This window comes from Leuresthes tenuis, unplaced genomic scaffold (genome assembly GCF_036924035.1).
Source record: "Leuresthes tenuis unplaced genomic scaffold, fLeuTen1.0.hap1 SCAF_9, whole genome shotgun sequence".
In the NCBI taxonomy this organism is placed as follows: domain Eukaryota; kingdom Metazoa; phylum Chordata; class Actinopteri; order Atheriniformes; family Atherinopsidae; genus Leuresthes; species Leuresthes tenuis.
The window spans coordinates 22,654,155-22,675,717 of NW_027325363.1; the positions used below are offsets into that span (position 1 = coordinate 22,654,155).

Sequence of the window (21,563 nt, forward strand, 5' to 3'; positions counted from 1 at the left end):
TTAGAGTTACCAAGTGCCCCACCATCTTAAATATGAAGCTGATTGCATGATCAGGTCAGTTGAGTAAAGTCTCAGAAAACTGTGCACTGACACCAAAATTCTTATGCATCACCATGATGCTGTATCAGACTTTATCAAGTATAGCAATTTAAAAAAAATGCAGCACAAATTCATATCCTAGAAATGTTCCACAAGATATAAAAACAAGCTATAGCTATAAACAAGTATTTGGATATACTTGTTTTGATCAAAGTCCAATGAGTAGTCCGTGGCAACAGTAATTAGCTGTCAGGGGTGAAAAACAAAAAGGGTAACTCTGTTACTCTTCTACAAGTGCAGAGTTATCAAAGTCCAAAGCATAAAATATTCCTCAAATAGCCAAGTTCCACTGGAAAATATAAATTCTTTATGACTGTGTACAGAAAAAATCAAATCTTATATTAATTTATTTCCACACATGGATGTGTTATTTCAGCATTTAACCCTTCTTTTGTCTTTGGGTCAATTTGACCCGTTTTCAAAAGTTAATGTCATAGCTTTGGTATTCTTCCATATGATTGCATTAAAATGACACGGATGGTTCCATACTATGCTCTTTGCAAGTAAAAGTAATTGACTATTTTTTTTTTGTTAAATGTGTTTTATTCAAATCTTTAGCATCTTCAATTTGACCCAGCCACATTTAATAGTGCAGTGGGTCACACTATTGTGCTTTCCAGCACAAGGAACACACACAACTTCAACGCTACAGGTGTGTAAACTGATTTTATCATAACATCTGGTCTACCTACATGGATACCTACAATGGTTACTCCGTTACATTGGCAACACATTTCACTCTGAGACAGCACGATGAAGAGGACCTACACTGTATCACAGACTCTTGACCTCATTTTTAGCCCTGTGGAGGTGGTGAGAGATGAGGAGGAACCTGCAGATGAACAGGAGGAAGAGAACATCACAGAAAATTAGGAAGATTTTGCTCCAACTGACGATGCGGAATCAACACAATGAGTTTCTGCTTTCTGCAAAGACTTGTCATGTTGAGAATCAAAGTGTCCCGAAAATTTAACTGAATAATCCACATGAACTTCAGGAGTTTTCTTTGTGTGCCTGCTTAATACTTTCTCCTCACATGCAACAGCTCTCTTGCTGTTTGACCTGTGCACCTCTCAGCCAACAGTGCTTTTTCTGTTTCTTTCTTTCTCTCACTTGTCTTTCTCAGTGCGTTCATTTTCATTTCGGTCCCAAACTTTGTAACTTTTGTATAAATCTGTCTTGCCATGAGACTGCTGGCTGTCTTGCTGCTACACGTGTGCTCTTATCTGATTGGCTTTCGTAGTTTTGTCACGGACCAATGGGCGCTTAGGTCAGCCGGAAAGCTTTTTTTTTTTTCTTTTACTGTTTGTAGGGGTGGTCCAACAGGCAAGTGTGGGTTCATTTAAGGTGAAGCTAGCGGATACCTTCCAAACAAGGTTAAATTCTGTCTCTAGTGGGCTACTCCTTTTCTGCTGTTGTTGTTTGTACGTGCAGAGTCGAATGACAGTGCGTCGATACAACGTTGACTTTTCTATCGTCACGTCAAACAGCGGTGTCAAGTTAGCCAGCATAACGGTTACATTTCAGAACAAGAGCGAAGCAATTGACGCCGTCAGGAGAATATGTCTGTAACTTCACAGCGAATAACACAAACACAGCAAAATAATGGTCAGTTGATCAAAATTACTCAGAATAGCACTTTTTTAAAAAATGTATAAACCCTTAAAAAAACACCAACAACTTCTGGCTATGTTTTACTTTGAAACTAATCGGATATGGTCTCTGGATTTGGCGAAATTGATCACAGGCATTGGCACGTCTCAACCCGTTTTCACTCTAGTTTTATTTGTCGGTGTATTTGACCAAGAGAAGGAAATTATTTGTTGCTTTATCTCCGACAGGTAACATCTACAGTATGCCACTGCTTGCACTCTCTGCGTTTGTCGGCTCTCTGAAATGGAGCTGAATCGAGAAAACACCCGTTGATTGCATATAATCGACAGTTTTCCATCTGGAGGTAAGTTTTCATTATAGACACGAGCGCGTTTGAATTTACATGATTTGGACGTGACATTGGTCAAGTGTTTCTATTGAATTTGGCATCTTTGAGAACTTTTTCCGTCTTTCTCAGAAATGACAACACGACGCGTCATATTTAAAATTTGACCACTGTGGTCATTCTGTCCTTTATGGGTTTGTGTATAATTGAACGTACACTCAGTGTGAGACTGAGAGGAAGTGTTTTAGAGAGGGCTGGAGTCAAAGTTGATTGTTACATAACAGGGGGGGTGGGTGCTGCTGCTGTTGCTGTGCTGTGTTAGAGCCGAGGTGCTTTCATGGAACCACTGCTTCCGAAAATATCACAAGCTCGAGTGCAAAATGAGCTAAATTACTTTCTAAAGTTTTCCAAGAGCGCGGAAATGTGCCGTGGCAAAGGGGAAGCGAAGAAGTTGTGCGTTACCGGTCACTAAAGTCAAAATGCCAGCTGTGAACCTCATTTTTCTCCCTCTGCAGAACTTTTAACGCTGCCATAGATTTTTGAATCTCAGAGGAAAGCTGCGGGGTTTATACTGACATCCTTCCACCCGGACAGAAAATGTACAACAAAGAACTCCCGAAGAAAAAAGAAGAAGCCGTGTTGGATCTTAATTGGCATGTACTGACCTTTGACTTGGGCTGGAACAAACAGACACGCTAACCTTGCCGGCTGCACCTAATAAACTAATGGTGGGGATTTTTTTTCCTGGAAGTGGTAGAAAAATGTCAGTTATATTAACGTTGGACTCCTGCCCAAAAATGGAAAAGCTCTAACAATCTAATATGAAAACCAGAAGCATGTTACTGTTATGGCAGAGAGTGGAGTGGGTTTCTGGGTATTAAACTCCACATTGTGCCCCTGTAAATGCAGTTCATGCAACAGTTGTGGTAAGTTATTCATAGGTGGTTTGCAGTCAGCATTTGCAAGTTGCCAGGGTGACAACCCCAAAGGCAACTGTGAGCATGTGGTTTTGTATTGAGGAGAGGTGGGGGCTGGGGGTACTATTTGACCAAAATAGTCAAAGTTGTTGTGTAATCAGCTGCACAGACCAATAAGCATTCAGCCAAATTACAGAGTACTTGTACAGGAGAGAAGACTGTGAAATGAAACTTCCTTTTAATTGTGCTGCTCTATCTATAAAGGTCTTTTTTTTTTTTTTTTTAAATCAGATTTTTCATTGAAAGCACCAAACGGATCTGAGCTTGTGCGATAACCCGGTATCTTTTTTTCCTCCTCTTAAGTTAAGCATGCAGTGGATTATATGCAAAGTGTAAAACTGGTTGGTCAATAGTCTGTTTCAAGGCTTATGCAGAGGTGGCATTTGTTTTTTCTTCCTTTCAGAGACCGTCAAAATACCCCATATCTGTAGAGTCCATCATGGCGAAGGAACAGCCTTGCTTGAGTGAACACAGTTCCTGTCCTCCATCCAGCAAGAATGCTAAAGATAAGAGCAACAGTACAACTCTGCAGGCATTACGCGGCACTAAAGATGCAGGTGATTCCTACAGAAGAGGCTCCAACTGCAGTTCAGAAAAAGACTCTGGTTATTCTGGTGAGTTGAAGTGTCTGTGGCAAACATATAGCAATAAGGTAACTTAAGGCTAATTTCATGCCTTCCTATATTTCCAAGAACATTTGTGCAGGAAGAAACGGTGCGTACAGAACAGATTTGAAGAAAACAATTCTTAGATTTACAGTGAAAACATTTATTTATTATCAACTTTTTATATCAGCGTACACTATTCATGGTTCCCCGCACAGTGTCGGCTGCCTGAAGCTTCCCGCCCCTCTCATGCACGTGCACACACGTGCACTTGTTATGTTGGCCCCTACATGCATCAGATCAGTATACGATCCTGCGCAGAAGGCATTCTTGTTGGGTCTCACCGTCACCGACTAGATCTCTGAAAAGTGTAGACCGAAGCTCTTGCAACATTTTCAACAAACCTCAGTGAGGGGCTGAATGAACAATAAGCAGCACAAAACTGACCGGAGTGTGAAAATGAAGCCATCAAGTTGCTATTAATTTGCTAACAAAGCAATGAAAAGGCTAATGCTCCTGAACATGCTCCTGCGACCTCTCTGTGTTGGTACTTTGCAAATGCATGTTCATATGTTGTAGCATGTTTATTTGAAGCTTCTGATACAGTTTTATAAGGTCTTAAGACTAATATTTTAACTATGAATTTTCCTTTGTGTGAGGCCTTTTGTCACATGAGACATTGGCTGCGTAATGAGACGAACGCTGGTCGTGCCAGATCCCAGTGGAACACTGCATGGTTCACCACCGAGGGCACTGTCAATTCAAAAGGCAGATAGATATGATGAGGTGCTTACACGGTTGTGTAAGCACCTCATTGGAGTTTAATCGGTTAATTTGGCCTCTAAAAATGCCAGCTGTTCGTTTTGCAAAAGTATTCACCCCTTTTGGTATTTTGCCGCCTTACAACCTGGAATTAAAAAGTGGTATTTGTGCTGTTTTTGTCATTTTGATTTACCGAACATGCCAACAAATCTGAAGAAAAACCAGAAATCCAGAAAACTTGAGTATGCAAAACTAATAACCTACCCGGAGCCATCTCTTAAAGTACATGTCTGAGTTTGTCACAGTTACTCACTGAAGTTTTTGCCTTCAGCGCCCTCAATTTGGAGGGATTCAGCAATCTTTGAGTCATTCCACAGATTCTCAATTTGATTGAGGTCTGGCCGTTGACTAACATTTAAACCACTCGAGTGTTGCTTTAACAGTATGCTTAGGATCACTGCCCTGCTGGAAGGTGTCTGGAATCCTGAGAGCTCCTTGGTCTTCACGATGTTGCTTGTTCTGTGGTGCCTCTTGATTAATGTGTTGCAGACTTTCAGAGCAGGCGTGTATATATACTGAGATCATGTGATACTTAGATTGGACACAGATGGACTTAATTATTCATGTGACCTCTGTGGTTAAATGGAAGCACTTCATCTTATTTAAGGGCTTCATAGCATGTGTCACTTTCCAGTTTTTTATTACCGTATTTTTCGGGCTATAAAGCGCACCGGGTTATAAGGCTCAATATCAATGATTGACTGCTAACTGGTCTATTTTCATACATAAAACACACCAGGTTGTAAGGCACATTAAATGAAACAAAACTCATTCACAATTCAACTCACTTGTTGTACTGCGTGACTGATAGCTTTGAGTTTGAAATCCGTTTCGTAAGCATGTCTCTTAACAGGAGCCATTTTTGGGGCAGCGGGTATAGAAAGTGAATGAATGAATGCACACACCTTAATGTTGAAGCACAGATCGTATTACTCCGCAAGGCTCATGACTACGGTGGCCGTAATGCTCAATCCATCAAGCAGTGCAGCTTTGTAGCTTACCAAGGCCGTGCTAAAACATTTTGACAGATTTTTGAACGCCGTGTACCACATAAAATCGGTTCTAGGTCAGAAAGCACAACCAGAATTAATTCATAGATTAGGCGCACCGCATTTTAAGGCGCACTGTTGATTTTTTTGAGAAAATTAAAGGACTTTAAGTGCGCCTTATGGTCCGAAAAATACGGTATTTCCTATTATTTAAAATAATTGTATTAATTTCAAGCAATGTAACTGCTTCCGTTTTCATTGTAGCACTGTGGCAAACTTAAGCGCAAAGAGAAAAGAAAATGCTGCATCTGCTTGCACAAAAGACCCGACAGAGCGACATGCCGGGGATGCTGGGAGTGTTCCTGGAGGGTGTGACATATGAGGTGGACATAATGGCCACAGAAAACAGGGTGAAAGATCACAGAACACCACCACGCTGATAATGTCTGATGGGAGGTTCACAGCGACATCCATCATTACGCCTCTGCACACACAGCAGGGGGAGGATATTAGTGGTGTCCTCCTCAGTGCTCAGGGGTGCTTATTTAATCTGTTTGGTAAGCTTTAGTTGCAGCAGGCAGAAGCAACTTGAGTGTGTTTCTTTTATAAAATTCAAATGAAATGCAAGGTTGCTTAAGTAAATCACTTTGAAATTGCTATCCTTGATTATTTAGGCCTACTGAATAGTGAAATCTCTCTGGTGTTTGCCAGTTATATTTGAAAGCATGCATATGTGTATCCAGTGTAACGAAATAAACTCAGTTTGAAATTGTGAATTTCACTTTTTCCATTGAAGAATCCACTCGTTTGTCTCGTGGTCATTTCGATACAACGCGCCTTTTTATTCTCAAACACATCAACTGTTTTCACGGTTGTAGCTCATTCAGTAGTGTGACAGCAGCATTTATTTAAGATCATCCTCAAGCAGACTGTTGATCATCCGATAGATATGTTCTAATCTTATTCAGCATTTACTAATCTAATTTAACAACCTTGTACGGTCTCAGCGATCACTGGGAGCTCACTGCTAAGGCACTGTTTGATTTCACATTTAAATAGATTTCTATGTTCAGACCAATATGTTTCACTCCACATGTCCTCCCGATGTATGCGTGGGTTCTCTCCGGGTACTCGGCTTCCTCCCACCATCCAAAAACATGCATGTTATGTTAATTGGTTTCTCTACCAAATTGTCCTTAGGAATGTGAGCGTGTGTGGTTGTTTGTCTCGTTTGTCTCTGTGTGGCCCTGTGATGGACTGGCAACCTGTCCAGGGTGGACCCCGCCTCTCACCTGGTGACCGCTGGGATAGATTCCAGCCCCCCTGCGACCCGTCTGAAGGATTAAGTGGATAAAGAAAATGGGTGGATGGATGTTTCACTCCTCGAAGCAACGTGCCTTCGTCCTCGTTGGCAAAAAAAATAAAGTGTTCGCAAATACTGTCACAGTGAGGCAGAAGAAATGCAGCAATATTGCTTCCATCCTAACTAACAAGTTGAACTGAATTTCTCAACTATTTCTGCTCCAACTTCTCTACAGATGGATCAGACTGGCAACAGACAGATGTTGAGGACCAGCGGAGAAACAAAAATCAGTCCAAAGCCAGTGAACACGCAGAAGCTTCGCAGCCAGGCCAAAATAAAGAGCGTGAGCCAAAGAATCTTGAGAATCCTACTATGACGCCTGCCCAGCTGAACCACCCACCCATCTACATCATCAAAGACCTGGAGCTTAAGCAGGTAAACGGGGTGCAGCTGCAGACACTGGGGTAGAGAATGAGATAAACGTTACTCTTGTGTTCTTCTACTGCTCTTTGGGATGTATTTTCTCAGTGTATCACAGCTGCTTTCTTCTTCCTTCTCGTCCCAGCAGCCAGACATAATCCAGAAAAGAGGTCAGCTGCTCTGGACCAGTGGTATCAGGATAAACAATCAATCTCCACATATGATCCTTTTTGAACAGCCTGGTTTGACCTCCCCGCTCCATAAGCATTTGTCCCAGCCATTGAACATGAAAGAGAAGAAAACAAATGGTCCCTACCTACCCATTCTCAACTCCTACCCTCGCATCGCATCGCATCCGAGTAAGAAGCCCCCTGATAAATCGGCATCGAACCACGAATACCAAAATCTGAGCAAGCGGGTGTGCACAGAGCACAAGGATGATGAAACTCCTGCAACCAAAGGTCTACCTGAGCAGCACCTTCATAAACAGGCTAAACTGGCAGTCTCACATTCTGGCCTGTTGTGTACCTCATCAGCTAGTTCTAGTTTGACCTCTTCTACCCCCTCTACTACTTCCTCAGTCCTGGAATCCCCATCCATGTGCAGCTTGCACACCACGTCCTCTTTCACTACATCCATTGGACGTAATAAGAACATCACCACTAGTGCTCGCCACCGCCGTTTCCTCAACACAGTAGAAATCCTCAGACAGTCAGGTCTGTTAGACATTACATTGCGCACAAAGGAACTGCTGCACCAGAGCAAAGCCACCGAGCGGGACATTTCCCAGCTGCGGCAGCACACTGAGCTGCTGTGCCAGGCGGCCAGTAACCCCAACCACAGCCTGAATGGTATCACAGCCTGGGAGCATCTACACCGGGCCATGGCTGAGTCTGGCAGCTACCCTAAGCTCCAAATCCAGACGAAATCAGAGAGCCCATCACTTCTTGATTTAGTGAGTCAACCAGAAAATATTCCCACAGGCAACATGAACAGATCACAGGCTGCTGACAGCTCAGAGGTGCCGCCATCTTGTGTTCTTGCCTCCATGTTGGAGCAGTCTCACTTAAAGCAAGGCAAGAAGCCAGAGGCCAGTGATAAATCCTCAGACAGAGTCCCCTTTATGTCTCCGGACAGTTCTACTGGTTAGCACAATCTGCGGCGCCTTTACAGTGTGAGCGGGTAGTCATGGCTACAGTGCCCCGCAAAAGTATTCACCATCTTTAAAGTATTACCTGTCTTCTTGCTTTTATAACCTCGAATTAGAATAGACCTTTTTGTTTGTTTTTTGGAGGGTCGTGGGGGCAGCATTATTAATTGACATTGACATTCTTTCCATGTAGTAATGGCTTTAATGGTAATTCCAGGGATATTATTTATGACACAACATAATCTGTACTTTTCTACAACCTTTTACCTGAAGAGCTCCCTGGCCTATAATATGCTGCTAGCTCTTGGTAGGTGGTGTTGTAGACTCTGGGGCCTTTCATAACAGGTTTATTCATAAAAGCCACAATTACACTATCAGGCAGTGTGAGCTAGCTCAGGCTACAAGCCAGGGGCTTGATGCTGGGGTCCAGAAACCTCTTTGCATTTCGAGTTTAGAGAATTAAGGATTTGTGGCTGCTTTGGCTGAACATCATTAAGAGCGATTTGGGGACAAAGAGAGCGATTCCAGCTAAAGAGAGCAATTCCGGTTTCACAACGATGTGTTTCGTCACATCTTTATTACAGCAGACAGTCAGTCTGCCTCAGTATGTCATCTGCTGCCCCCAGACGAGCGTGTCACCCTGCCAAATACCAAGAGGGTGAATATTTTTACAAGGCATTGTGATCAATGAGCGTTCTGTTGTCACTTTTGGATATGTGCAGTTTTAATGCTTTATTCATAAGTATTTTAGCCCCGTGTTAAAGAAGTCATGCAAGAATATCCTTTCGATGGTATTGTAAGTATTGTACGTTTTCTTTCTTTTTCTTTTTTCAGTTTGAAAGCTCATCCGTCAAATGGCAGTTCAATCATTAGGCTCCCAGACTGACTGGAGGACCTCTGCTTGTTATCCGTTTAAATCTTTGTGGGAAAAAAATACACAAAATTATTCTCTACGTTGCCGTGCCAGACCAAAGCACATGAAAGGTTTCCTCACACCTGAGACAAACACGAGTGCCTTAAAAAACACAGCTGAAGCTAAAGATGGCAGTCCCCATGCTGTCATTTGCAGGAAACTCGTTGCAACTGAGCTACAAGCGGGAGTTCCAAGTAAAATTCCCCGGAAACCTCACAAACTGCACCACACTGGACACTGCTTTCCAACACATGTAAACTTAATTTCAGTTGATATATTCTTTGCATCACCAGGCACATCACGTATTAAATAAGGTTTAAAAAATTAAATCGATGAAAAACAGCTTCTTCAAATTAATCCATGAGACCACATTCTCTCGTGCCGCAACTCTGTTTTCAGTCTAGTGTCCTCTTTTTGGCATCAGTTTTTCCATTTTTGTTGGTGTTATTTGGACATTTATTTTTCGTTCGTAGGCGAAGCTCCGTTTGTTTTCTCAGTTGGAAAGTTGGACATCGTTTCAGTGTATTGACTAAGTAGTTTGTGTCGGCTATTTCTTCTGATTCTTTGTGCTCATACAAATGATAGATTGCACTGCTAGCCGTGAACATATCTGTGAAATCTCAAATTGTTTATACAGTGTATTTTTCATCAGTTGAAGCTATTTAAGTAAACCAATTTATGAAAAGAAATGTGACGTTCTTTTTTTTGTACCACGAGTACTAAAATACACAGTAATCATGTTTTAAAAATGAAAATGTATTAACCTACAATTATCAGTTCGTTGTGATGAGGCTGCTGAAGATCGTGACGTATTTATTATGTGGCTCTGAGAGAAGTAAAAATCTGTTGCCACAGTAACAGACATTTATAAAAAAAAATTCACCTTCAAACATATTTATTTAAGAAAAAGAAATAGATACAACTGTGATTTGACTCGGATGCCATTGTAATTTGAGCAACTGGAAAATCCATTTGAACTGCTCTTTCTATTCACACATAAAACCGTAACGTTGAGATGGAGGCGCCTCCTGCCCGTTAGTCGAAGCGTAAACTGTAGAAGCAGGTGGTCGTGGCAATGAAAACCTTTTTTACCATCAGTTAAAAACAACTGTTACTGGTCTTTTCATATCATCTAAGTGCCCTGTCAATGTCAGCCACTATAACCACATAAAGTCTGTTTGACACAAACAAACTGAATTTGATAAATAAAATAAACTGTCGTAGTTTATTAGTTTGCTTTGACTTGTTTGAAAAATTTATTTATCAGTGCTCTCTTCACCCACATCACAAAAATGTAATTTAATCTTTTGATAAGTAATGTAAAATTCCCCAGACTCTACTTCAGAGTAGAGAGCTTTCACACAACGAGCCCGTTTCACTCGTTCACACACGGTCACACGGCACTTCTTTAGTGAGTACAGTGTTGCAAACTACGCAGCGCTTTCTCTCCATCACACCCGTTCACACACTGATGGACAAACGGGACGCAACGTTGGGCTCTCTGTCTTTCCCGAGGACACTTCGAAATGTGGGTCAGAGAAGGCATTTTTAGCTGGCATTGACCTCGAACTTACCTTCATAAGTCATCATAAATGGTGTTTCATAGATATATTCCAACAACATAATTCAGCAAACTAACTTTAAAGTGAGCAAGCCAACCAACAAATGTATTTAAAGTCATAAATGACTGGTTCTGCTATTGTCACCAACAATACTGAAAAGAAGAAAAAAGCTGATGGAATTAGCCTCTGTCATTCTTCATCCATACTTACAGAAATGCAGTCTTGAGGCTGAACATGTGGGGACAAACATCACATCAAACAAAGGCTCTAACATGTAGACAAACCACTGGGCATGAGACATGAAGCCTTTTAAGGAAGTGCAGTGAAGTGCGATACTACTGACAGGTGAGCTGACACTGGGCTGATTTGCAAACATACCGTCATTTCTGATACATTAAGCCACCTGACAAATGAAACAGAAAAATATGTGATTGAGAATAGTTTTATTGGGGATTTGGCTCTGTTAATCTACACTTACCCTTTACTATTTTTTCAAAAAGATGGAACTCTGAAGCACATAGAGACCCATTTTAGTCTAGTTGAATATATATGCACAGGAGTGATTCGATCCTAACTTAATCCTTATCGGAGTGTTTCAGTCTGATTTTGAGAAGTTAGATTCTATACTATTTTTGGTCTGTTTACACACATGTACATTTCAAGTGCCACATAAACGCGCTTAATGTGCTGGCAGTAATTTTGAAAATAGTTTGATTGACAGAAGGACTGGTCGGGCTCAAAATTTGGGTATATTTATTAATTTTCATGAAGTAGTCACATCAGCCCACTCACTGGTCCATTGGTTCCAGAAAGACCAAGATGGTAAAATCCTGAAATCAAACCCTCAAACAGTGGGTTCTGTTTGTTATATTCATTAACTACATCATTTTTTTCAATGAATGTGTACATTTTATTGTTTATACCTATCAAATGTTTTTTGCAGCTGTTGAAATAGTGAGTCCTTGTTTCAGACACATCTTTACAGCTTGTTATTTTCTGTTAAAGTATCAAATGTTTTTGTTAAGTATCTTGAAAAATTCTGAAAGCATGGACTGTAAAGAAAGTGGACTCGAAGGAGCAAAGTGGAGCAATACCTGCTACTACTGCCTCTGTCAGGATAAATTCCAATTTGAAGGTAAAGATTACAAAATCAACTTTAGAGGCAATTCTCTGTTTCCTTGTTTTGCTCAGCATGGGACACAGGCAGGAACAAGCAACCTCCATGATAATTTTTACAACACCTGTTAAGTACATCCACCCGTTACTATAAAGCTAAAGTGGTGTTAAAAAAAAAAGAGAGAGATGCACAGTCACTGGTAAATTGTTTTTGTTGGACACGAAAAAGGTTACAGTTGTAGAAAGTAAAGAGTTCAGGTTCTAATGATCTTTCTGCTCAGTTGGTAGTGAACGGCTGCAGCTGCTCAGCTCCCATGTTCTGCAGCTCCGTTTCTCTCTTTTGGGTCAATGAGTTGTCAAGAACAGGCTGGCACTGTTGATGGAAGCGCTGCAAAGTATCAGAGGAAATATTCATCCATTGCTCCAAAGTGCATCGAAGCAAAATTACTTTAAGAGACTTGTTACTGTAGTGTTACCGGTACCTAGTGCCACTTAAGAGAATCAATTAATTTTGTGAGAGCTGACATGCAGGACATAATATTTGTATTAAATCAACTTTAAGTTGCACTTCAAAAGGCCTTTTCGTAATAATAATCCTAAAAAATGTGACTCATCCATATGAAGTGGAAATCTTTCAAATCTCTAGCTTCTTATTGGCTCACATTCAAATCCCATGTACAAACTTAATCGTATAAATGCTGCTACGCTGTGTAAATGTAAGCATGATTGACAAATCTCTCACACCAACATTCTATTCATGTTAGATAATAGAAAACATCTCAAATATTGAAAGTGAGACGTTTTATTATTTCATAAACAATCTTAGCTCATCTTGAACTTGATGGCAGCAACACGCCTCAAAAAAGTTGGGACAGGGCCATGTTTGCCACTGTGTAGCATCCGCTTTTGCTATTAAAACAGCCAGATGTAAGCATCTGAGAGGAGGAGACCTGTTGCTGGATCTTTGGGAGAGGATTGTTGTCCCATTCTTGTGCTATATTAGATTATAGTTGCTAAACAGTTTTAGGTCTTCTTTGTCGTGTTTTGTGTTTTATGATGTAACAATTTCATTATGTTTTGAGGCAAAGATCAGCACCCAGACTCTCCTACTACAAAGCCATGCCGGTGTGATAGATGCAATATGCAGTTTAGCATCGTCTTGCTATATGCAAGGACTTCCCTGAAAAAGACATCACTTGGATCTAAAGTATCACAAGTATCTCAAACCGATCTAAAACCACCTTTTAGTATTGATGGTGCCTTTCCAGATGTGCAAATTGCCACTACCACAGGCACTAGTGCGCCTCCATACTACTGGAGATGTAAGCTGATAACATCCTTCTCCTCTTTAGTGTGGAGGATCCTATTTTAACGTAGTGCTGCCTGAGAGCTCGAAGATCACGTGCATCCAGTATTGATTTTTGACCTTACGCATAATTGCGTCTCCAGATTCTCCGAATGTTTTTGATATTACGTACAGTAGATGCAGGAATATTCAAAGTCTTTGCAATTTTATGTTGAGGAACATTCTATTGGAGATGCAAGCTGATAACATCCATCTCCTCTTTAGTGTGGAGGATCCCATTTTAACGTAGTGCTGCCTGAGGGCTCGAAGATCACGAGCATCCAGTATTGATTTTTGACCTTACGCATAATTATATGTTGAGGAACATTATGATGAAATTGACACAGTTCTTTGCAGATTACCGAACCTCTACTCATCTTTACTTCTGAGAGACTCTGCTTCTCTAAGGTGCTCTTTTTATGCCCAGTCCTATAACTGACCTTTTGCCAGTCACCTTAATCAGTTACAACATGTTCCTCCAGCTGTTTTTGTTTAGCATCTCTTACTTTTCCAGGCTTTTGTTGCCCCATCCCAACTTTGACATGTGTTTTTGCGACGAAATTTTTGATGTAATCGTAAAATGTCTCACTTTCGACATTGGATATGTTTTCTGGGTTCTTTTGGGACTAAAACATGGGTCACTAATCATTCTGTTTTAATTTGTATGTTACACAACATTCCAACTTTTGTGGAATTGTGGTAGTACTGGTTTATGTTTTTCACACAGATCTGAATAGGAACAGGATTGTGAAGTATATAAGATGAGCTTTTGCTTTCAGCTTTATTAAGTTAAAATCAACACCGGTGGACTCGCTCACGGATAGTTGGATTAATGTTAAATCTGATCACGTTGAAGAGACCCAGTAGTTGTGACTCATGTTCATTATGTTTTGGTTATAATTACCTAAATCTTTGTTTAGTTATTTGTTTATGTTCTTATTTAAGATATAAACACCATTTGTAAATGATAAGCAAATAGAAAGTTTTCCCACCTGTCTGAGGGTCCCAGTCCCAGTACCCAGTTTATATAATGCCCATCCAGGCACGAGCAGGATGGAGGAGAGGGCCAGCACCCAGCCCAACACGTACGCCCAGGATGGGTACACATACCAGCGGTTAAAGGTCAGAGGCTGATACTCGACTAAAGAACAAATAAAAGATCCCTGAGGAAACAAAAGAAGAAGGTTCAGAAAGTTCTGACTGAAACACAAGTTTAGATAAGCAGTTCACAGTTTATATCTATAGTTGTTTGGATTCTGATCCAGTGACTTCCTCCTTTCACTGACACCGAAAGACAGCTCACCAGTGACACCAGTGGTGTGAGGTAGAGCCAGCAGATTTTGAAGAATGGGTTGGCGTGCACTCCTGTCATGTCCTTAATGATTCCATACAAACGATCGGCCCCTTAAATAGAGGTCAGGCTGGATTAGATCAGATCAGACCTTATGTTTGTGCAATAATTGGTATAAGTTAAAGGAGGATTCCACAGATTGTTTTCCACACAATGTAATAATAAGTGTATTTGTGTTGCAAGATTGTGTGGAAGTTCATATACATACAAAAAGAGAAGGGAATTATTTCTCAAATATCTGCATACCTACCAAACATCCATCCCAGAGCCAGAGTTTCAAACACACAGAGAAAGAGGATGCAGGCTCCATTACATGCATAGTAGTCAAACATCTGAAACACATACATCCCTCCCTGGGGATGACAGTAGAGACTTTTATCTTCTATCAGTTTATTTTTATTTCCTCAAGTCTGTCAAAGTGGATTTCAGCCAAAATTTGCCTTTTTTGTGTCACAATTATAGAAGTGGTTTAATAGGAAAAAAAAAAGAATTGGCAGGAAATGCTCTCCCATATTGGACGAGTAAATAATAAATGCTGATGTAACATTAAATACTGACTTCAGTGATCATGACAAGCTGGGAGAAGAAGCATATTAGACAGAAAAGGAGGAGGAGACTCTCCCGTCGGCCTGGTTTTCGCATAACTCTGGGGAACATATCGATGATGGATGTCATCACCACCTCCATGGCAACAAACTGTGCAGAGAATAAACAAAAGTAAATTTCCAAACGTAAACGAAGTCCTCGAAAAACAGATACTTAAGCATCTTACTTGTGTGTCCAGACCCAAGAGAATGAGCATGACAAAGAAGCAGATGGACCACAGTTGGGGCAGAGGCATCATAGCTACAGCCTGAGGGTATGCGATGAATGCCAAGCCGGGACCTGAAAAACAACTTCACAATAACGCCAGAGCGCTGCCCTTCCACTGTCTGCTTTTATCATCTCACCAATTCATAAGGTGATAAGCGGGTGCGTCGAGATGGTGATGGTGAGACACAATACCACTTGCATTGCTTTTGTTAACATACACAGAGGAAACATGCTAATGTTTGATGCCCAAAATATATCTGATTGTGAAACATGACGATTATGATGTCAGAGCATGTTGCTGGTGAATGAATGTACAGAGCTAGACTCAAATAGAAACACCCTAACATAAGCCAGAAATGCACAGCCCCGGATATCACGCAGTCAGTCTAGTGTGCTGTTGGGTCCTTAAATCAGAAATGCGTGCCATGTAACAGCTGTACTAACTAGGCTAGAGTCTGCTCACACATACTCAGGGCAGAGTCAACTGTTTTAGGAGCAAGTCGTGCCTTCAGTTGTTCACAAGATGGCAGCAAAGGTTCAAAGAATCATTATATTGCCCCACTGTTGCTAGAAAATGTTATATTTATGGTCCTTCATCATTTAAACCTTCATCATGCTCTAAACTTAATTGTTAACTGACTATTTTCCTTTTTTTTTTTTAAATCTGCAACATTAAATGTTGAAGCTAAGAATAGCCTCCAGTCCTCTGAACAGAATTAAAACAAGTAGTGAGCAGATGGATGGATGACGCTGTTTGGTAATTTTCAGATAGGTTCAGGAAAAGGCTGTTCTGGGTTCAAATGATAGATTTAAACAATGACGACCATATGTTATTGTCAAGTGTTAAGCTTGCCTTTCTTAAGGTAAAAGTTGTGACCACTTCTGCAAAATGAGGCTGGTGTAGATGCATCATGTCGTCATAAACCAACACCACTACAATGGTTTCAGTTGCAGAATTGTTAGTGTTCTCTTTTAAAACTGACGTCTGACAATAAAGAAAAAGAGTCCATCGCCACTTTGCAGGTTCATCTCCAGTCTTACAGTTATACTGTGTTATTATTCTAAATTTCATAGTATTACCTCCCAGTCCATTAGATTTTAGCTGTGACAAACCAAAATGTCTGAAAGTTGTCACAGAATCCAGGAAGATGAGGATGCATGTTTCTGAATATCTACAAATATGTACCTGACTCTGCCACTTCTGCAATGGGAACACCTTGCTCATGAGCCATGAATCCCAGCACAGAGAAGACTGCGAACCCAGCTACCACACTGGTACCACTGTTCAGCAAACACAGGCACAGGCAGTCTCTGCAAAGCAGTAAAACACATGCTTATACGCCGCTGCTCAGGTTTTGCTTTGGTACATCTCTAAAAGAAAAAAAAGTTAATGTGATTATAATTGGAAAAACCTAAAATGAAGCTCATTTTGCATACCGACAGACTGACAGAACCCTTGCCTGTAACAGTTGTTGTTGTATGTGTTGTAGCTGCCGAGCACAGTTAGGGAGCCCACACCAATACTGTACGAGAAGAAGATCTGAGCCCCAGCCTCCATCCACACCTGTTCCAGCACAGCAACAGTGGGTACATGTGTTCGTCTGCATTCTCCTCTGTTACATCAGTGAGGTCGTACCTGAGGGTCTGTGAGTCGCGATGGATCAGGCAGCAGATAAAACACTACTCCTTGAAGCGCACCAGGAAGAGAGAGTCCCCGGATTAAGAGAATTAACAACATCGCGTAGGGGAAGGTGGCGGTGAAATACACCACCTGGAAAAAAATAAAGATATTTTTGCCATTTGAGAATACTCTTTTTGTATGTTGTATTTTTGGAGCCTGCTGTGTATCGATACCTTTCCTGTGGACTTGACCCCTTTCCAGATGCAAAAATAGCAGATGATCCACATTGCAATGAGACATAACAGCACTTCCCACCTGATGCTGCCTATCTCTTCGATCCCTCCTGAGATAGCCAGCACTCTGCGTCTATAAAAGAAGACACACAGGTAAAAAATGTCCTGTTGAGGATTATTTTGTTTTGCAGTGAAGAGCATCTAAAAATAGAAATTTGGAATTTGAAGAGAAGTGCTGTGGGTTAGTTTGTTCCCTTCAAGGACATACTCCCAGAATTCTGTGGCAGCTGAGGTTGAGTTTGTCCTGTTGGTCCATTGGAAGGTGTCATTCCTTGCTGAAAAGTCTACACAATCATCTGAAAGAACGGTTGGAAGGAAAATGATAATTTATCAGTTAGAAAACTTTTGACGAGTACACATATTCTGCATTTTACTGTACCTGAGTTCCAGTAGTTGTTGCAGTTGGCCCATGGGAGCTGAGAGCTGAAGGAGAACACAAGGTAGAGCAAAGCCCAGGAGAGAATAACGATGTAGGTCATGCAGCTGTAGAGGAGGATCAGCTGCCCACCATAGCCAATACCTGCAAGGCAAGATTTGTTGTTCTCTGTTAGATGCAAATGTGGGAAAATCCTCAATTTATCTATTAGATAGACTCGTCATTGATGAGTTTTAAGGTAACTGTACCAATCTTCTCCAAAACTGGCTTGCTAGATATAAAAACATAAAAACTGTTCTGGAAAATGAAAATAATAGAAATGTTGAACGTGATCAAATCAGGTGGGAAATATCTTTAAAATAAACACATAGTAATAATGTAACCACAGTTTATGCATTTTTGTCCTAGAAAGAAGGTCCAAGGAGTTAGTTTGTTAATGTTTTTCTCTACAGCCAACCATGACAGTGCTGTATCATGTTGAGATGTCATTTTGCCATTCTTGCTTAAGTTTGTGTTGGACTAGTTTCCAATCCGAGAGAAAATCCTTGTACTCCTATATTTGTTGGCATGATTTAATAACATAATGCATTTTCCAGCCTAACTTTAATGTTCCCCAACTGTAACCATATACCAAAGTTTTAGCCATTTTATCTTGTAGAGTTGAGTATTTTGGAACTGGCAAAGCTATTAAACAGCAGATATTATAGAGAGGGCTTTTAATATCTGGACTCCACAGAGACAGCAGAACTATTGAGGTTTTGTAGATATGTTTGCACAGTAAATTATGCAGTTTTCCTCTCTCTGTTACAAGAAATGAAATTCCTCAACAGTTTACCTTCTGCCAGTGGGCACAGCTTCCTCCAGCATGTGATTCCTCCCTCCTGGGTGTACTGGCCCACAGTTGTCTCCAGCAGGAACAGAGGTACACCACAGGTCACCACAAACACCAGATATGGCACCAAGAATGCACCTAAATTCCCAAAATACATTGTGTACCTTCACCAGAGTTACAGGGTAACAATTACACTGTAAGACATAAAACACAAATGGTTGTGATATATAACAGTCGATTAAATTTTTGACACTCAGATTGACTTCTCTGGGATGGACCTTTATAATGAAGTTAGCCTAGTCTCAAAAGAAAATGTGTAATGGATATGTTTGTCCACTTCGAAAAAGGTAGCATCATCACAAGTATCGGTTCGTAATTGTGAGATGTGACCGGTCGCACAGTTTTTGTTTTCTGTAGGGCAGCATCTATATGACCTGATAAGAACAGCATCTAATTTTTAATCTCTAACCAGATTCTTGAGTGAGGGGGAAGTAAAACGTTAAAAGACTTGTGTGAGTGGGGATCTCAAACTCATGTGTCATGGGTTGTATGGAAGTTCGCAGAGTAGCTTGACATAGATGGTGAACATAATGATGTAGCTATACTTTTGAATATGATCGTGTGATAGACAAATGCTTTGTCTCTGTAGGACACAGAAGATGAAAAACATAATCATCGGGCAGTTTTTGAGTCTTAACTGTCACCCTGCAATGTTTTACATGGTGGACCAACATAGGTAAAAAGTGTTCTGTCATGGGATTGGATTTCCAACACACCAGAAGCATTGCCATGACATTACATCTCCTGTACTTTCTAGTAAGTTTGTGGTGGTTACTTGAGGAGGCATTTTTTGTTGAGGATTTTAGGCTACAGCGTCTTCACAAGAGGATATTGTTTCACAGTCTGCTGCTTTCCATTGGTTAATTTGTTTTTCTTACGGTTCAATGCTTTGATTTTAGCTTCTAAAGCTGTTTAGTGCCTGCCTAAATAACAACATACTATTTGCCAAAATGTCCCATGATCGAAATGCGCATATACTTCATGTGTTGTATGTGTGCTGTGAAGTACCTCCCTGACAAGTGGTAGAAGGGAGACTAAAATAAGAGTTTCCATATTGAAGAAGATGTCATTCAGAGGGATGTTCAGTGAATAAATGTTCTTAAAACACCTACCAGTTACTTCCTGGTTGGTTTTAGACACAAATATTTTAGAAGATGCCAGAAAAAGAGCATGGTTAAGGGTTGAAATACATTGTTTTTACAACCATCCCTTTCATGAATACCAGTTTCCAGATAGCCTTGGCTACATGTAAACACATGTTACAATGAAACTTTGTCACTTCCTGGTTGGGTTTACAAAATTATCATGTTTAGGACTAAAACATGTTGTTTTTCTATGCGACCATCACCCTCAGGGATGCCATTTCTACACTTCACACACAGTTGCTCTAACAGCCACTAGAAGTCACATATTCTTCAAAAATGATTATAGGCCATGTCTACCTGCATAAACATACTCTACTGAGTTTATTCAGTTTGAAAACACGTGCCGTGCGAACCCAGCACACACATGAAACTGTGGCTGATGGCCAGTTTATGGCCTCTCTCTCCCCCTCTCTGAGAAGCCTTTTACTTCTCTTTGGTGATTTGCATGAAAGAAATACAGAAATACAAAACGGTTCTGAAACAACTGTACTTCTATTGTGATGACAATTGTGTCATATACGTCCTTAAATACACTAATGTCTCTTTGTCATGTGGACCTGCTAAGTTAGGGAGAGTTGCAGGAGGCAGGTGGCGCCGCGTCTGACCCAACAACTAGAGACAGTGAGGACTGTTGCTGTTGTAATTGTTATGTTGTCTACAAGCACAAAGCCTTCTTCTCACGACACTAACCACTTACCAACACTCGAAATGCTTCTTTGACAATCATCAATCAGCAATGAACAGAGCAACACTGCACTTTGGACAGCTGGCCGAATAAATAGGAGCACAGGAATGCCTTTTCTGATGGTTGAAATTGTCTGATATGCTCAATCAATGCTCAAAAGTGAGCATTGATTAATTTTGTGTAGATTTGCACACTTTTGAGTTGCTAGTAGAGAATATTTGAAAAACATTTGAAAGCATCACCTCATGTGATAAAACATACAGTTGCAGCACAAGCTACAGAGTAACTTCATCTTTTTTTTTTAAACATACAGTAAGTGTGAACAGTTTCGACTTGATTCAAGTTCATTGCTTTGCCCTTTTGTTTTTAAATAGAAATGAAAATACTCCAATGATGCAGTGCAAGCCTTACATGCTCTTATCAAATAATTGTTTTTTTTCTTGGTATAAGCAGTGTTGAGCAACAAATAACGTGTTTCCTTCTCACATTTCAAGCTTTACTTCTTTGCAATTTTAACAATTTTAGATTTTATTTGGCCCAATACATGCAAATGGTACAAGTTTATTTTCCTTGTGAGGAATTGTTCAGTAAACCCAATATTATTTATTTAACTTCAACAGAGTAGTTCAGTGTCCCAATCACTATATTAGCTTACCCCCTCCATTTTTGTAGCAGAGGTAAGGAAACCGCCACACGTTGCCGAGGCCGACCACATTTCCAGCCACAGCCAGGAGAAACTCCACCTTGCTCCCCCAGTGTCCTCTCTCCTCCACCTCTACTTGGGTGTGTTTTTGGGCCCATTTTCTATTCACCATACTCGCAAGCACTTGCACCGGACCCAGTCGTCTGCTAGACCTCTCTGCTTTGTGTCTGGTAGCCTTTACATTCGCTGCAATTTCTGTGTCATGTAATGTGCAACTGCTTGGGTGGTTAATCAGTTTTCAGAGAAAATGTAAATTATCTCCAGGCTGCAGATGAATTTTAAAATAACTAAAAAAAACACATCACATTAGACTAGCTGCTTGTTTCCATAGATGGATCAAAGGTTCTTTGTAAGTGGTGTATCACAGATAATCATTTTCAGTGAGGGAATTAAGAGTGTCTTGTGGATTTCCTGTTACATTCTTGCATGTTCCTTGAGATGCAT

General features: G+C 40.6%; 2 protein-coding genes across 3 annotated transcripts; one reads left to right on the forward strand and one right to left on the reverse strand.

The window, feature by feature from the left end:
* Window positions 1-1,844: 1,844 nt before the first annotated feature.
* LOC140314590 (CLOCK-interacting pacemaker) lies at window positions 1,845-9,892 on the forward strand. Of its 2 annotated transcripts, none has more exons than XM_072392889.1 (4): window positions 1,845-2,056; window positions 3,419-3,629; window positions 6,970-7,169; window positions 7,303-9,892. In XM_072392889.1, the coding sequence occupies exons 2-4, from the start codon at window positions 3,455-3,457 to the stop codon at window positions 8,302-8,304; spliced, it is 1,377 nt and encodes a 458-aa protein (XP_072248990.1). In that variant the 5' UTR covers window positions 1,845-2,056; window positions 3,419-3,454; the 3' UTR covers window positions 8,305-9,892. The 2 variants fall into 2 exon arrangements, with proteins under 2 accessions (XP_072248990.1, XP_072248989.1); XM_072392888.1 differs by having other exon boundaries at window positions 1,846-2,056; window positions 7,300-9,892.
* A 2,172-nt stretch (window positions 9,893-12,064) lies between these two features.
* On the reverse strand, window positions 12,065-21,407 carry LOC140314591 (sodium- and chloride-dependent GABA transporter 2-like). The gene is made up of 14 exons (XM_072392890.1): window positions 21,072-21,407; window positions 18,530-18,664; window positions 17,698-17,838; window positions 17,527-17,614; window positions 17,259-17,391; window positions 17,041-17,175; window positions 16,865-16,968; window positions 16,591-16,715; window positions 15,364-15,476; window positions 15,150-15,287; window positions 14,842-14,944; window positions 14,544-14,644; window positions 14,233-14,403; window positions 12,065-12,283 (listed from the first exon to the last, which is right to left on the reverse strand). Exons 1-14 carry the CDS (start codon window positions 21,229-21,231, stop codon window positions 12,173-12,175), a joined length of 1,758 nt encoding a protein of 585 aa, XP_072248991.1. The 5' UTR covers window positions 21,232-21,407; the 3' UTR covers window positions 12,065-12,172.
* Window positions 21,408-21,563: the final 156 nt, after the last annotated feature.